Source organism: Natrix helvetica (genome assembly GCF_964273705.1).
Source record: "Natrix helvetica genome assembly, chromosome: 6".
In the NCBI taxonomy this organism is placed as follows: domain Eukaryota; kingdom Metazoa; phylum Chordata; class Lepidosauria; order Squamata; family Natricidae; genus Natrix; species Natrix helvetica.
The window spans coordinates 37,376,738-37,392,860 of record NC_138553.1 but is presented as its reverse complement, the minus strand read 5'-3'; the positions used below and the strand labels follow the sequence as shown (position 1 = coordinate 37,392,860).

The 16,123-nt window shown below is 40.0% G+C and overlaps 1 protein-coding gene and 1 pseudogene across 4 annotated transcripts in view; one reads left to right on the top strand and one right to left on the bottom strand.

Annotated features, from left to right (window-relative positions):
- CEP83 (centrosomal protein 83) overlaps positions 1-16,123 on the bottom strand; it is a 38,591-nt gene that overhangs the window by 17,678 nt on the left and 4,790 nt on the right. For all 3 annotated transcript variants that reach the window (XR_014175776.1, XM_081958274.1, XM_081958273.1), the window contains exons 4-9: positions 15,599-15,691; positions 14,190-14,321; positions 8,914-9,165; positions 8,021-8,152; positions 3,109-3,223; positions 657-801 (exon numbers count right to left, since the gene is read on the bottom strand). Coding sequence is in view for 2 of the 3 variants with exons in the window: in XM_081958274.1 (XP_081814400.1) it covers positions 657-801; positions 3,109-3,223; positions 8,021-8,152; positions 8,914-9,165; positions 14,190-14,321; positions 15,599-15,691 (869 nt within the window). In the remaining variant the exon portion in view is untranslated. The remainder of the gene's footprint in view (positions 1-656; positions 802-3,108; positions 3,224-8,020; positions 8,153-8,913; positions 9,166-14,189; positions 14,322-15,598; positions 15,692-16,123) is intronic.
- Positions 11,799-12,558, top strand: LOC309394726 (small ribosomal subunit protein uS3-like; annotated as a pseudogene). The gene has a single exon. The product of its transcript is annotated as a small ribosomal subunit protein uS3-like (transcript).

Here is a 16,123-nt window from a genome sequence, read left to right as displayed (position 1 = left end):
CATGTTTAATGGGCCAGACTTTGGAGGGAGGGGTGTGTGTCCAAGTCAGCAATGACTCCTGGCGACTGCTTGGAAAAGTCCCTGCAATTTTCTTGACAAAGTTTTTCTGAAGTAGTTTGACATTGCTTCCTTCTTAGGGTTGAGAGAGAGGGACTGGCCCAAGGTCAACCAGCTGGCTTTGCTGTAAAATGGGATTAGAACTATCAATCTCCGAGCTGCTAGCCTGATGTCTTCACCACTACACTAATATGACTTTCATAGCCAGAGCAGATATCAGATACCTATGCCATAAAGAAATGTTGATATCACATTAAATTATATACATACAACTTCTGTAACATCAAAATATCTCTTACTGGCAAAGCCCTAGGAGTAAAGCAAAAACTGTATATACTGTATTTCCTCATGGAAGATGTGACATAAGCAAACCCATTTTTTTTTGGCAATGGAAAGGAATGGAAGAAGAAATGATATATCCCAAAAAAGGTATTAAAATCCAAAACAGTATAATAGAAATGTCAACAGCTGTTGAAATAGTATCCATTTTATAGCCAGGACAGGAAGCACAATGAATTATAATCAAAGAGAATCAAAGGAGGACATTGCAGTTTTTATTTTTAAATAATCTGGGGGAAAACAAACAAAAATGTACCTACTTTTCCTCCTGTAATGATACAATTTTTTGGAAGCCTTCTTCTTTGGCAGCTTGTACTTTACGTATTAATTCACGATCCTTTTCTACTGAAAGTGCTTTGTGCCGCTGAAGAGTTGTCTTAAGTATTTCGTTATCTGAATGTAATCCTGTTATTATAAGTTTTAAAAAGTTATTCTTCTATAGTCGCAATTATGCTGAGTATTTAAAAATATTAAAAATTTTATGCAGCTATCGAGAAAATAGAATTGACTCCTATGCATCACACATATAATTGCCTAACCAGACAACCAATGACACTGTGGGTCATTCCTTCTTCCAAATAAAATATAGATAGTCCTTGATTTACAACAGTTCATTTAGTGACCAGAACTGCAGTGAAGTTACAATGGCACAGAAAAAAATGTGACTTACGATCATTTTTCACACATATGACCATTGCAGCATCCCCATGATAACATGATTTACATTCAGATGCTTGACAACTGGTTCATATTTATGACCGTTGCAGTGTCCAGGAGTCCTGTGATCATCTTTCGCGAACTTCTGACAAGCAAAGTCAATGGGGAAGCCAGATTCACTTAACAACCCTGTTACTAATTGAAGAACTGCAGTGATTCACTTAACAGCTGTGGCAAGAAAAGTCATAAAATGGAGCAAAATCCACTTAACAAATTTCTCAGCAACATAAATTCTGGGCTCAATTCTGGTCATAAGTTAAGGATTACCTGTATAGGCTTGCACTCTTTCATATAAAACAGAACCTCTTAGTAGAAATAGACAAATATAATTTATTATGGATACACACACATGCCTCTTACCTAAAAACAAAATGTCACAAATTTTAAAGAAATATCTCACTGGAAACGAAAAATAAATATTTTCAAGCCAGGCAGGCATTTCTTCTCATCTAGGAATTACATTCATTATATCCCCCAATTACATCATTTATCTCTGTGAGCACAGAGCTAGAGGTAAGGGTAATATTTGGATAATTAGAGAAAATCAGGTTCATGATCATGAATATCAAATTAATGGTCAAATTTTAATATATAAAAAATAATGAACATAATCCTCCTTCCCTGCTGTATAGAATAACATTTGACTGATTCTATACTAAGTGTAGCAGCTGGGTTCACTGGAACTTTTAAGAACAAGTTGTGGGAATTATCACAAAATGACAGTCAGAGTTTTCTAGTGACAAAACAGATGCTGCGGCCAGTGACAAAAACCATATTTACTGGATAAATCATCCATCATTTACTCTAGCCATCCAGAAAGATAGATAGGCACACACACACAGAAACCCTCCACCGGAGGTAGTGTCACCCATACCTTCTATTTTCTAAGAAGCTTATGGTGGCACTAAGCCATTGCTGGACAATGCTGTTTTTTGCCAGCTTATGCTCTGCGGTATGCCAGCTTGTTTTGTTTAATAAAAACAATCTAAGCTTTTTAAAAATAGTATAGTGAGCCTACCGTGCACCAAGGAATGTGCCTAATGTCCTAACGGTAGAGACCAGCTTACCTATACCTGCTGAAAAATACACAAAGTGCATTTGGGAAGTCATCAAATAAATCCCAGTGACTGCTCTTGTTATTACTCATTTAGCAACCACAACTGAGACCATCAACTCAATCATGAAGCGAGGCAATCGCTAAACTAAAAACCATGTGACCACAACTGTGCTTACTAATTTTATTTTAGTCTTCCCTTTACAGCATTAGAATGAAACAACCCCAAATAGCCATATGATTCCAAGCAGTGGGTGGTCACCCCGGCACTGGGATAATTACCAAGAGCTGCTTAAGAGCAAACAAAAGCCTTTAGAAGACAGTTTGTTAACTTGCTGTTAGGGATTTTTTTTAGGGATGCGCTGCACTGCAGAGAAAAGCAGCTCACAAAGAGATTCTTTGTTTAAGCAATCTCTCCGCTCTATGGGGTGGGAATGGGCCTGTCACAGGACAAGTGCTAACTAATTGTAAAGGCAGAAGGTGACTGAATATAAGAGAATGTGTGGATGATTTGGGGGAATGAGGGAAAGAGATGCTGCCTAGGAACAATCAGACAAGAAATGAAGGAGCTCCTGGTGATTTAACTGGCAGAGAAAGAAACTTAGGAAGCACCTGCCCAAATGGATCAAGCAGTTAAAAAGTGGTGTCCGAAAGTTTCGACTTTTCGACAAGGTTCTGTTAATATAACCTTACAATATAGTAGAATTAACTAATCTAGTTACGTTTAATGTTTGGTTTACCTGGGTGAGATGACAGACAAGAGAGATGCTGCAAAGATTGTAAATGCCGGCATTGGTTGCAAAGTTACTTTATCATCACCATCGTAACAGCGGATGATCGCTCTCCAAGGCAGCCACTAAACAAGGACTACCTGTATTATATCTCACCCAATATAACATTTGTAGTTGGTATATTAAATAATTTAAATACTAATATTTTACCATCCAGTGCACTTTGAATTTTGTTCCTTTCTCTTTCTATCTCACTCTTTGCTCTTGCTGTCTCCAGCTTAATGTTTGTTATTTCAATCTTTTGTGAATGCTTCAGTTCTTCAATCTATAGAAAAAGAATGTATAATCAATTTGTAGTTTTAATAAAAAGATATTGCAAAATTGTCTTTTTTGTAATGGTAGTAAAATGGTAAGATTAATACCAGATTCCACCTTATCTCACTGCCAAGAAGTGTTGGTCTCACTACCAACTGTTCTTCTGGGCTTCCTGCTTTAGAAAGGTAACCTAGTTTTAGCTAAAAACCTGAAAGAATATTTGCACTCCTCTGCTCCTATAAAATTTTTGCACGAGGTACTATTGCCAAATGAGACTTTGTAGGCTTTGTTAAGAGCAAGATATTTTCTCAAGTGATCACCACTTTAAAAAAAAACCTCTTCCCTAAAGACATTTTCTAAATCATCTTGTATTTAATTTTTCTTTCCTTGCTTTTAGCAACAACTAGATTTCTTTTCTGATTTCTCATATCTTCTTATTTTAGTGCAAAAATGGCTAAGCCCTTTATTGATATTGCTCAATGCTTTTTATTTAATACTAGGGAATTTCATTTTTACTTTTTATAGGCACCCTTGGATTATGAAAGCATTTGGGACTGGGATTGCCATTGCTAAGTAACACAATCATGAAGTGTGATATCTAGTGACCACATTGCTTAGTGATGCCAATCACAGCAGTCCCAGTTGCGGATATAACCCTAAGATGTGTGGGTCCTTAAGTGGGAAGAGGTGGGAATCCCAGGTAAGGTGCATGGGAGTATCACAGTTGCCAAAGGGTTATATGGGGAAGAAAGGAAGGTATACAATAGCTGGAAAACCCACTGTAAATACCATTTATTAAGTGTTGCCATAACTTTGAGGTCTCTAAACAATTGTTTTTAACCCAAGGACTACCTGTATGTATATTACAAAGGATAGGTGACTGAAGAGTGCTTACAAGCTTTTTCATACCTTTGCAGGAAATATAAACAAATTTTTAAAAAGAGTCATGCTTGTGGAGCAACAAGCTGGGACTTTCAGGCATGTACACCCTTCCTTCCCAATTTAATACCACTATTCTCAGCTCATCCTTTAGGCTCAATTACACACATAAAACCTCCCACCTAATGACTTTTAGAAAGAGACCCCCTGATATAGGTAAGTTTCTCCCAATGGGTGAGCCTCATGCCTCCCCAACTTCCTTGGGATTGATGCTGATGCACTAATACAAAACTCTTATCTCTTTTTGTCTCTGCCCATATGGTTAGAGCTGACCAAGTGGGGGTGTGCTGCAGGTTCTTTTTTTAAAATAGTGACTTCTAATGGGAAGTAGAAGATGTGCCATCTTGGTTGCAGTGCCTGCTCTCTGGAATATGTATCTCTCTGAGATTTAAGCTACTCTAACTTTGCCATCCTTTAAATGGGTCTTGAAGACCTGGATTAAATGGAATATGTGCCCCAGAGTAAAATCCTATTAATATCTAGTTTGACTGGTTTACTGACTACCGTCATCAATTTTATCGTAGAGTTTAGCTTTTAATATGTTTGCTATCCTGAACGAGTTGGGCACCTTTTATAAATGTGATTTATATATAGTTTATATTGTGATGATGAATGAAATGTCTGCAAGAAAACAACCAAGCTGAGAAAGCACCAAGGAGCCCATAAATAAGCCACAGCTTTTATAACTGTGGAATTCTTGGTGCTCTCTCTGTTTGGTTGCTTTCTTGCAGATCTTTCATCACCCAACTGGGTAACATCTTCAGTGCTAGAATGGAGTGGGATTTGCTCTGTTTATATACAGTGGCTTGCTCTGTTGGTGTTGGTGGAAATGTTGTTATCTTCTTTGTAGTTCCTTGATTAGGCTGTTGTTCACTATTTGATTGTTTATCTGAGGTAGTAATCCCTTGATTGGGGTATTGTTCATTGCTTAATTGATGGCCGGATATTAATCCTACACTATTTTCCTGAAAAGAAGACCTCCCTGGATAATAAGCCCAATCAGGCTTTTGAGCGCATGTGCTAAAATAAGCCTTCCTGAAAATATTGCAACACAGCAGCAGCCATGAGGTGACCACATTCACCTCCTCCTGTACCTCAAAAATAATAAGACCTCCCCAAATATAAGGCCAAGTGCTTATTTCTGGAGTCAAAAGAAAATAAGTCTGTCTTATTTTCGGGAAAACACGGTAGTGTTAACCAGTCTGGGTGTTAATTTTCATTTCCTCTTTTTTCTAAAACTTCCCCTTTCCTCTAAACTTTCATATTCTCTTCCTCCTAAAGTAGTCTGCCTTAATTCTAGTATTTTATCTTCTGCCCATCACTACTACATTTGTTTATTCCTCACTACCTCCCTTCTCCATCTTATCACAACTTTCGTTAAACTAAACTAACAAGCAAAGATAGTGGGGAAGCCATCAAGAAGTTGAAATCCCAGGCGGCTAACAGGCAGGCCAGTAGGCAGATAAATGGCTCCTGCAAAATGGGAGAGTGGCAGGAAATGGAATAGTTTCTACTGGAAGAGGGTGCAGAAATGGCAGAGTAGGTGTCAGCAGGGCACAGTTTGGGGTGGCTACCACCAGGTGAAAGGGAGTGCAGATGAGTGCGGAAGTAGTGGGGAATGTATGGGGTGAGGAGACTTCAGATGGCTGCTGATGGGTGAGGGAAGGTGTGTGACGGTGGCCAGCAAGACACAAGTGCAGAGGGGCTGGGGAGAGAGACTTTGCATGTGAGAGAGACTTATGTGAATATTTTGTAACCTTCCCTGCCAGCCTCTCCATTGATTTTGCTTGTGCTAAACAGGCAGGAAAGGTCATTAATCGCAATCATATGATATGGGATACTGCAACTTTTGTAAATGCATGTTTGTTGTGAAGCCCTAAGATCATGAGTATTTCAGAAAGCAAAACATTCTAGAGTCGTGATGGCGAACCTATGGCATGTGGAGCTATTTGTCAGGGCACGCAAGGCTTGCCCTGTCAGCTGGCCAGCGTGCATGCGTGCACTGGCCAGCTGACTTCAGCCTTCTTTTGAAGCTATTTTTCACGAGGGAAGCCTCCTGAAGGCCCCTGAAGGCTCCGGAGGGCTAAAACCGGCCCTATGAGCAAACCAGAAGTCCGTTCTTGAACTTCCGGTTTACCCATAGGGCCAGGTTTTCGCATTCTGGAGGCTTCAGGGAAGCTCCTGAAGCCTCCGGAGGGGCAGGGGAGGTTGTTTTCACCCTCCCCAAGCTCCTATAAAGACTCTGGAACATGGGGAGGGCAAAAAAAGCATGCCAAAAATGGGGGGGGTGTGTTGGTCATGGCCGTAGGTGTGCTGTGGTCATGCACATAACATTATGGATGTGGCATGCCTGCGCACAACCCCCATGCGCTCCCCCTGCTTTTGGCACGCGAGCCAAAAAAAGGTTCGCCATCTCTGTTCCAGAGCATTCTGTGAGCATCAGTAAGCAGTCTCTGACATAGCCAATTTGGTGCTTCTTTGTGCTTAGAATTACAATCTGCCAATTGAATTACATGCATCTTCATGTCAGAAAAGTGCTCATCTTAACTAGTTAAATCATGTCCAGTGATGTTCTTCACTGATATTGTTGCCCTCCTCCATTTTCTTATGTTACTCTGAAGGCACCGAATATAGCTATCTTTAGAAAAGAAATTACAACTTACTCATTTACAATTCAACCACAATTTGGTAAAAGCTAAATGTATTTATCTTCCTGCCTCATTAAAAAAATACAAAACTAGCTTAGAATAGAAAATTTTAATACAAAAGACAATTACACTCTGAACTGAGACATTCTATACTTTAAGCTTTTCTGTACAATAATTACATGTTGGTGACAATTAAGTAGTAAGAGGAAAGCTCTTGAAACCCATCTGCAATGTTAAATGTACTTCATAATCTGCTAGTGTGGAAGTTCAAAAAATTAAGCATGTTTTATTTTGATTATCACTTTTTTCCCATAAAAATGGCAACTAGATTATGAATAAAGAACACTATTATATATTATAAAGATTTGGTATACCTCTTCAAAAACTCTTAATTATCATTAAAGGCCCTTCCATTAAAAATAAAAGATTTTATATCTTTGCAGATCAATTTTACATTATCTAATTGGTAACTTCCAATTGCTAATAAAACGATATTTATTTGATATCAGTAACTGTGCTACAAAATAGTTCATCATAGAGGGTACATCACCAGAACACCTTCTGAAAGCTAGATAAACAAAGATTAATACCTGACAAACTATCAAGCAATAAATAATACCTCAATCAAGTAACTACCAAAGAGAAAACAACACTCCCACATAAGATACCGATCTCAGTCCTTAGCATTTTTGGTTCAAGCTCTCAAAAATTAGGTGTGGAATATTTTTGGGTCAGGGCTACAAGAATTACTGCTGTATGTATCTTTGCTGCCACCTGGTGGTCTTCCAGATTTTTAGAGATGGGAATCTAACAGATCTAACACTGTACAGTATTGACAATTAAGATTCACATGTTATTATGTTAAATGTTATTATATGTCTTCTATATCTTCCAAATAGAAAGTGAGTATGTAAAAATAAAAGCTAAAGTCAAATTCTTCAGGAGATCTACATTTCCAGGTGAATGGAAAGTTGTCAAATGAAAGAATATTTTATCATTTGAGTTTTGATTTGTTGCCAGAAATGACTCAGCCAGAATCAGTATAATGACTTCAAATAAGAACTAAATCTTGGATATGACAACACTGGGATCAACCAACATTCTGATTTGACATAAGGCAGCTTCATTGGTTCATAACAACAGCTATTAAATATGGCCCAATTAGACAGTTCTCCTTCAATATACCTAAACATACATGCTAGACTACATAAAATACTTACTTTAGTATTCAGGGCATCAATCTCTCGTTCAGCTTTGTGAAGCTTGCCTATTAAGTCTGTGTTTTGTTCACTGCTTATCTGCAATTCTTTTTCAATGCGTTCAAGCTGCAACTTACCAGATTGTTTTTCTGCCTTAAAATTAGGGGGGGAAATTGTATTAATAAACTGAATTTGTTGGGAAAAATTATTTGAATTATATTCTGAAACTTGTTTATACTGAAGCATTTCTACTGATGTAAATTAAATTACCTTTATATTCTCCAGGACATAACTATATAGGTGTAAAATGTTTAAGCTGGGGTTAAGAAATTTCCAAAAATATGATTAAGATAAGATAACCTTTATTGCCATTTATGTTATGTCTACACAACAACACACATTCAAATGACATTCAAATGCACCATTCAGAAAAGAAGGAACATTACCCACTAAAAACAATGTCATCATCCCAAGTATAACAATAATACAATAATACCAAAAATGCCAAGTTATGCAAAAATGGCACAAAAACGTATAATCACAGTCCATTTTCAATACCTAGTGGAAAAAAGTCTTGAGAGTTAACAAATGTGATACTATATGGAATAAAGCTATTACAGAATCTAGTTGTTTCAGATACCAAGAAGCCTCCTCTCAGAAGGCAACAATGAAAACTTAGTCACATACGGTAATATCTCAGCAGTGTAAAAGGAACCATTTATACATTTTACAGTGCTGTACAATTTTGTTTCTATTGTTTCTATTCTATTTTGTTTGCTATTTTAAAAAAACCTGATCATTAATATTCACTGATAGCCTGATGTGCATTTCATTGACCAAATTCTTGAAATTCATACGCATAGCGTGCATTTTTATAGTGCCTATACAGAAACAATTCAGAACGGATTTTTTACCTCCAAAGTTCTCATTGTAGCTTGCATTTCAGTTAACTGTCGCAACTGTATTCTTTGCACATTTTCTGCTTGCATGCCAGAATTTTCTCTCTGTGCTCTTAGTTCTGTTACTTCTGCTTCTAATCCCTTCAATTTCTGCAATAGTTGGGCCTTTTCTCTTAACAATGTTTCAACACGCTTGTTATCTCTTGTAGGATCAATACTAAGCAGTTGATTATGCAATTCTTCTTTATCTTTATCCAGCCTTGTTACCTAATTAAAATTTGAACAGAAAACAGTAACATTCCAACACTATCCTCAGGGTAGTCACATATGGAACAATATCAAAGCTTACAATATATGGGAAAATGAAAATACAAGAATCCATCACACATGAGATTTGTTTCGACCAGACCTCATACTTTATTAAGGTTAAGGTTAAGGTTTATTGAATTTATAGACCGCCCCCTCTCCCCGTAGGGACTTGGGGCGGTGTACAGACCGTTCATGTTCAAGACAACAAAACATAACATAAGACATCAAACAAAACAACGCACACATACCGTCTGTGTATAAAACCCAAAACCAATTTAAATAATTAAAACAATTTTAAAACCCGTTTAAAACCCCAATTTAAAATTTAAAAAGCCATCCAGGAAGGTTAGTAATAGATGTTCCCTGTAAATACAATTACAATTACAATTAGGCCAGGCCGGCTAATCGAAACAGTTGGGTCTTGAGTTTCTTGCGGAAGGAGCGGAGATCCGAGGTGGTTCTAATATCGGGGGGGAGGTCGTTCCAGAGGGTTGGGCCCATCACAGAGAAGGCCCTATTCCTAGGCACCGCCCGCTCGCACTGTTTAGCGCAGCGGTTCTCAAATAGTGGGGCGCGCCCCCCTAGGGGGGGCGCGAGGCTCCGTAAAGGGGGGCGCGAAGGCTCCCTTTCCATCTGGGTGCAACGGTGGCGAAGGCGTGGGCGAGGCATAATATATCCCGCCTGGAAGTGGCAGCACTTCGGACTGTGGATTTTCATTGGAGCCGCGGGCTGGAGCTGTGCAAGAAGCCTGCTCGGGCGGGGGTGGGAGGGAGGGAAGCATGGGACCGCCCGTCTTCGCCACCGCGTAGCTCGCCTCCCTGCCAGCAGCTCCACCGCCAGCATTCCGTCTGGAAGCGGAAGCGCAACAGCCGCTGTTGGGGAAGGGACAAAGGGGCGGCGGTTGCCCGATCTTGCCACCGCCACCCCTTCGCCCCTGGTAACGGCGACTGTTGTGCTGCTGCTTCCAGCTGGGATGCTGGAGGAGCTGCTGGCAGGGAGGGAGGGAAGAAGGGGAGGAGGGAGTAAGGATAGACAAGCAAGAGGGAAAGAGGAAAGAAGGCAAGCAGGCAGGAAGGAGGCAGAAGGAAGGAGGGAAGAATGGAACTGGAAGGGAGGCAGGGAAGGAGGGAGGGAGAAAGGAAGGATAGGAGGATAGGGAAAGAGGAAAGAAGGCAGGCAGGCAGAAGGGAGGGAGGTGCAAGGAAGGAAGAAAGCATAGATAAGCAGGAGGGAAAGAAGGCAGGCAGGCAGGGGGAAAGAGGAAGGAGGGAACTGGAAGGGAGGCAGGAAGGAAGGGAAGGAGGAAGGGAGGGTGGAAGGAAGGATAGACAAGTAAGAGGGAAAGAGGAAAGAAAGCATGTGACTACGGTGGGAGACGAGGAAAGACCGGTGTGCTATGTTATGCAGAGGTGTACTTATAACAATTTTATAGACAAATGATACTATTTACAGTCACGCGGGGGGGCGCGCGCGAAATGTTTTCTTCTTCCTAGGGGGGGCATGACAGAAAATAATTGAGAAGCACTGGTTTAGCGGAAGGTACCCGGAGGAGACCCTCTCTGTGAGAGCGGATTGGTCGCAGGGATGTATGGGGTAGAATGCGATCCCGCAGGTAACTAGGTCCCGAGCCATGGAGCGCTTTGAAGATGACAATCAACACCTTGAAACGCACCCGAAAAGCCACAGGCAGCCAGTGCAGCTCACGCAGGAAAGGTGTTACATGGGAGTACCTAGTACTCCCCATAATAACCCGCGCGGCTGCACTCTGAACCAGCTGGAGCCTTCGGGTGCATCTCAAGGGGAGCCCCATGTAGAGAGCGTTACAGTAATCAAGACGGGAAGTCACTAGGGCATGAGTGACTGTGCAAAGGGCGTCCCGCTCTAGTAAGGGGCGCAATTGGTGCACCAGGTGAACCTGGTGGAACGCCCCCCTAGCCACGGCCGTCACATGATCATCTAGCGACAGCTGGGAATCTAGGACGACGCCCAAATTGCGTGCCCTATCCACCGGGGGCAGTTGTTCCCCCCGATGGCCAGAGATGGAACACATTGGCTAAAGCGGGGCGCCGGTAGCCACAGCCACTCCGTCTTGGAAGGGTTGAGCTTGAGTCTGTTGTCACCCATCCAGACCCGCACGGCTTCCAGACACCGGGACATCACCTCGACGGCTTCGTTGGGGTGGTTCGGGGGTAGAGATGTACAACTGAGTGTCATCTGCATACAGATGGCACTCAACCCCGAATCTTCGAATGATCTCGCCCAGCGGTTTCATGTATGTGTTGAACAGGAGAGGGGAGAGGACCGACCCCTGTGGCACTCCACATGTGAGCGGCCTCAGGGTCGACCTCTGCTCCCCCGCCAACACACATTGCGTCCAACCGGAGAGGAAGGAGGAGAACCACCACAAAACGGTGCCCCTCATAGCTATTAAAATAGCTATCAAAGAGGAAATGTGGTTGATAAGCAACTAGCATCAGGGAATGGCGGGAAGACAGGAGCACTCAAAGTATAAAGCATAGAGAAAATGGCAAAAGCAGGAGGACAAGAAATATCTCCTTGTCACTCTTTTTCGTTAGAGAAGCATGGCTCAAGATGGCGGCACAGATCTCCAAGAAGCGAAGGTTTGTGGCCGATGGCATCTTCAAAGCCGAACTGAATGAGTTTTTGACTCGGGAGTTGACTGAAGAGAGCTACTCCAGGGGGGAGGTCTGTGTTACCCTAACCAGGATCGAAATCATCATCCTTGCTACCAGAACTCAGAACGTTCTGGGAGAGAAAGGACGCCAGATTTGCGAACTGACGGCCATGGTTCAGAAGCAATTTGGCTTCCCGGAGGCCATTGTGGAGCTCTATGCCGAGATGGTGGCCACCTGAGGACTGTGCGCCATCGCCTAAGCCGAATTCCTGCGCTACAAGCTTCTTGGGGATCTTTCCGTGTGTAGAGCGTGTTACAGCGTCCTCCGTTTCATCATGGAAAGCAAAGCCAAGGGTTGTGAAATGGTAGTGTCCGGCAAACTCCAGGGCCAGTGTGCCCATGAAGTTTGTGGACAGGTTGATGATCCACAGTAGGGACCCCATCAATTACTACGTGGACACTGCTGTGCACCACGTCCTCCTCAGGCAGGATATGCTGGGTATTAAGGTGAAGCTCATGTTGCCCTGGGATCCCAGTGGGAAGTTTGGGCCCAAGAAGCCTGTCGGATCACGTCAGCATTATGGAGCCCAATGAAGAGATCCTGCCTATCACCCCCATCTCGGAGCAGAAGGGCACCAAGCTGGATCAGCCGCCGATGCCCCAGTCTCTGCCCACAGCGTAAGAGGTTTTTGATATAAAACCTTGGAAGCTCTTTTAAAAAACCCTGTTAATAACATTTTTAAAAGAAAAAAAAGAAATATCTCCTTGTTATGTTTGGGATAATACTTCTAAAGTATGAGCACATATGTTAAAATAGATCTATATATCAAATTCAGACAAAATCTGAAAAACGAATTCGAGCAGGCAAATTTAGACTTAATCTGTATCCACAGAGACAGAAAAGGCCTAGAACTGGTGCTTTTAAAAATGTTTCTAACATTTCCCCCAAATTTTTAAAGGATATATAATCAAACATTAGGGGAATAGCCAAGTTTGCTGATGACACTCAATTGTTCTGCATTGAGTCCTGGAAGAATCAGGACTTTTTTACTCAAGACATAATTAAACTTTGGGATTTGCTACCATGAAGGTGCAACAGGTTTATGTCTCTGTGTGTGCTATTGAATCACTGTTGACTCCTGCCTAGACATGTCTCTGCAGGGGCTTTTTTGGCAAGATTTCCGAAGCAGCTTGCTAGAGCTCAGAGATTGGCCCAAGTCATCCAGCTGGCTTTGTGTCTAAGGCAGAGATAGAACTCCTGGTCTCCCAGTTTCTAGTCTGATGCCGTAACCTCTATTCCAAACTGACTATCTATCTATATGGCTAACTTCAAAAAAGTTTGGATCAATTTATGGAAGTCAAGGGGATGATTATTGCTTCTTGCTGGAGACTAATGGTCTTCCTTGTATAGTTCATTTGCTACTGTAAAAACAGACTGCTGGAGTACATGGGCCAAGGGTCTGATCCAGCAGGACACTGATGTTTTAAGAGGATCACTATAACACCGCCAAAATTCGAAATATTTTATGAATGATTCTGTTGTTTACTGTGCTTCTATAAAGGGGAAGTCGCTCAATCTGATAATCATTTGATTGTAAAAAAAATATTCCTTTTTGCTCATTTTTAATAAAACACCAGGATTAGGAAAATTGATAGAGACAAATAGTTTACTTTATCAATTTTATAATCAGAAAATCATTCACTATGCCAATTTATAGCGCTCTTCCCATCACAGAAGCAGCAGTAATAGTAGCACCCTGCACATTACCAGTAATTCTGCTGTCCAATGTTTGTTGTGCATTGCAGTACCTTTTCCCACACACACTTTAAATAAACATTTGTAAAAATCTTTTTATCACTTTTGACTCTTTCAACTTAAATAACTGACACTTGGGCAGTCTTCAATTTTTCAGTTTCCTCGCATTCTTTCAAAGGTGATTCCATTCCATAAGGGGAAAAGACGAGCCATTTGTGTTCCCCGCATGCTAGTCAGAGGGATAAATCTTGTCTTAGATAAGGCAGACACCCTGTTTCAATCTGAGCAGAAATGATTTTTTTTCCTGAAATGGACCATGAACTGAAAATTATGTTCAGTATACAACCTATTACTTTCATTTCACAAATGAAAAGAAGAAAAACAAAGCAATCCACTTACACATCTCAAAGCATGATTACAATTTAAAATTAAAATCCTAAGCAAACCTTTTTGGGATTAATGTCAGCGAAAACAAAAATGAAGTTATCAACAAACACGGAATCATATTGTAAGCTGGATATGCTGATCAATCTCTTTTTAAAAAAAATCTAAAATATGATTTTACTGATATAATTTTATATTAGGACTTACCTCAGCTTCATATCTTATTTTATTTTCTTCCAATACATGGGCATGCTCTTCTCTCTGATGTTCAAATTCTGATTTGAGGAAAGTATGTTCATAACGAAGTTTGTTATATTCTGTTCTATATTTTTCTACTTCCTAAATTAAAAACAGCATGTGTGATTCAACTGGAGCAAGGCAAACAAAAACAAAAAATTGGCCTTCCCAATGGACAAATTATATGTAGCATAAATAGAATTAGAATTGTAAGGTTTTATTATTCTAGTGTTCTTACTGAAGTACCACATGAAGTATTTTTATACTAACAGCTTACTAAATGCCTAATTTAGTTGTAAGGAAAGCTTCTTGTGCTTTATAGTACTTCCCAGAAACATTAAAATCATCTGAGGTTAAGATGTTGTATAGTTTCTTTATGGAGCCCAATTAATCAACCCCTGGTGTCAACCTCCTGGAAAGAGTTTCATCTACTTTTAAAAGCAAGCTATTTCAAGTTCTCCACGTTGTGTTATGTTTGGGAGAGCTTGCTTGTTTTCAATCTTGTAAACTGCCCAAAATTATGTGTGAAATAGGCAACTAGATAAATGATGTAAATAAAATGTCAAACATGTTACATTGGGAAGGAACAGGACTTATAGTGGATTTGTAAAACATTAAACATTATTTCATTGATGTAAAAGTTAAGTTATATTATTCTAATACAGTGGTATTTATAGTGTTGATTAAAAATAATTAAAACCCTAATGCTTAAATTTCTTAAGTAATTGAGAAATAATAAAATAAATATTATCAATCTTAATTGTGGTTTAAAATGTCAAATATGGTCCAGTCATGTGATCCCTTGACTTGCAACCACAACACTTTACAACTGCAATTACGGGTTCAATTGCATTCATAAATCAAGGACTACCTGTATAATCATAGCTAAATTATATTGCCATAAAATAGAGCCATGCTGGATAACCATTGTGAGACATCATATGCCTTTTCTTGTAGATGGTTTGGTCCATTGTAGATTTCAACCTATTTTCATTACCCTACTAGTCTGTAATAAATATTATACTTATACAGGTGTTACTATATTAAACAAAACCTACAATCATAAGATTTTTAATGTTTGCACTAGACCTCAGTTTTATAGAGGATGCAATATATTTAACGGGATTTTGAAGAAAAACATGAAGCTTTTAGGAAACTTGGGAAACAACTAATATTGAAAAAAACCTTAAAATTACACAATTCATATAATTTCAAATTAGCCATACAACTTAGGCAGCATTTGATTAAGGAATGTCTGAGATATCCATTAAAAAAACTTCTCATCAATGGAATAAACCTGCCAAATAATCTTGCTTTTGTATTTTCAGTAAATGTTTAACAAACTGTTGTTATAATAAAATTATTTCCATTTTACTTACTTCATCCAGCTTGCAAAAGCGTTCTCTCATAGGTGTTTCTAATTCATGATGTATTTGTGCTTTCAGCAATTCGAGCTTCTGGGGAGTTATTACCTACAGGATGGTAAAAGTAGTTATAAAGCAAATAACTAAACTGCGGGCGTACTGAAGTATTTACTAGATGACTGGATGACTTTCAGCAGGTCTCTGTTTCATTTTATCTCCCAACATTTTGTGATGAAGATCTAGGGGACAAGCAAATTTGAAGGGAGTCATAGGGCATTAGCCATTACTTGATGATGTGAGTAGAGCGACCACACAGATTGCAGGAATGGGAAGAAGCAAGCAAGTACACTACAGAACCCAGTCGAGGTTAACAGCAGTGGCCCTGAGAACAGAACTGGTGTTAGAGGGAAGGAATCCTTGGGGCAAGGAAATTATAGTGCTATATTTGCCCAACTCATTTAGTAAAACATAACCCATAAAATGACTTTACATGATATGCAAGTCCAGCAACTATCTTTCATTCTGCATTAACTTCATGAG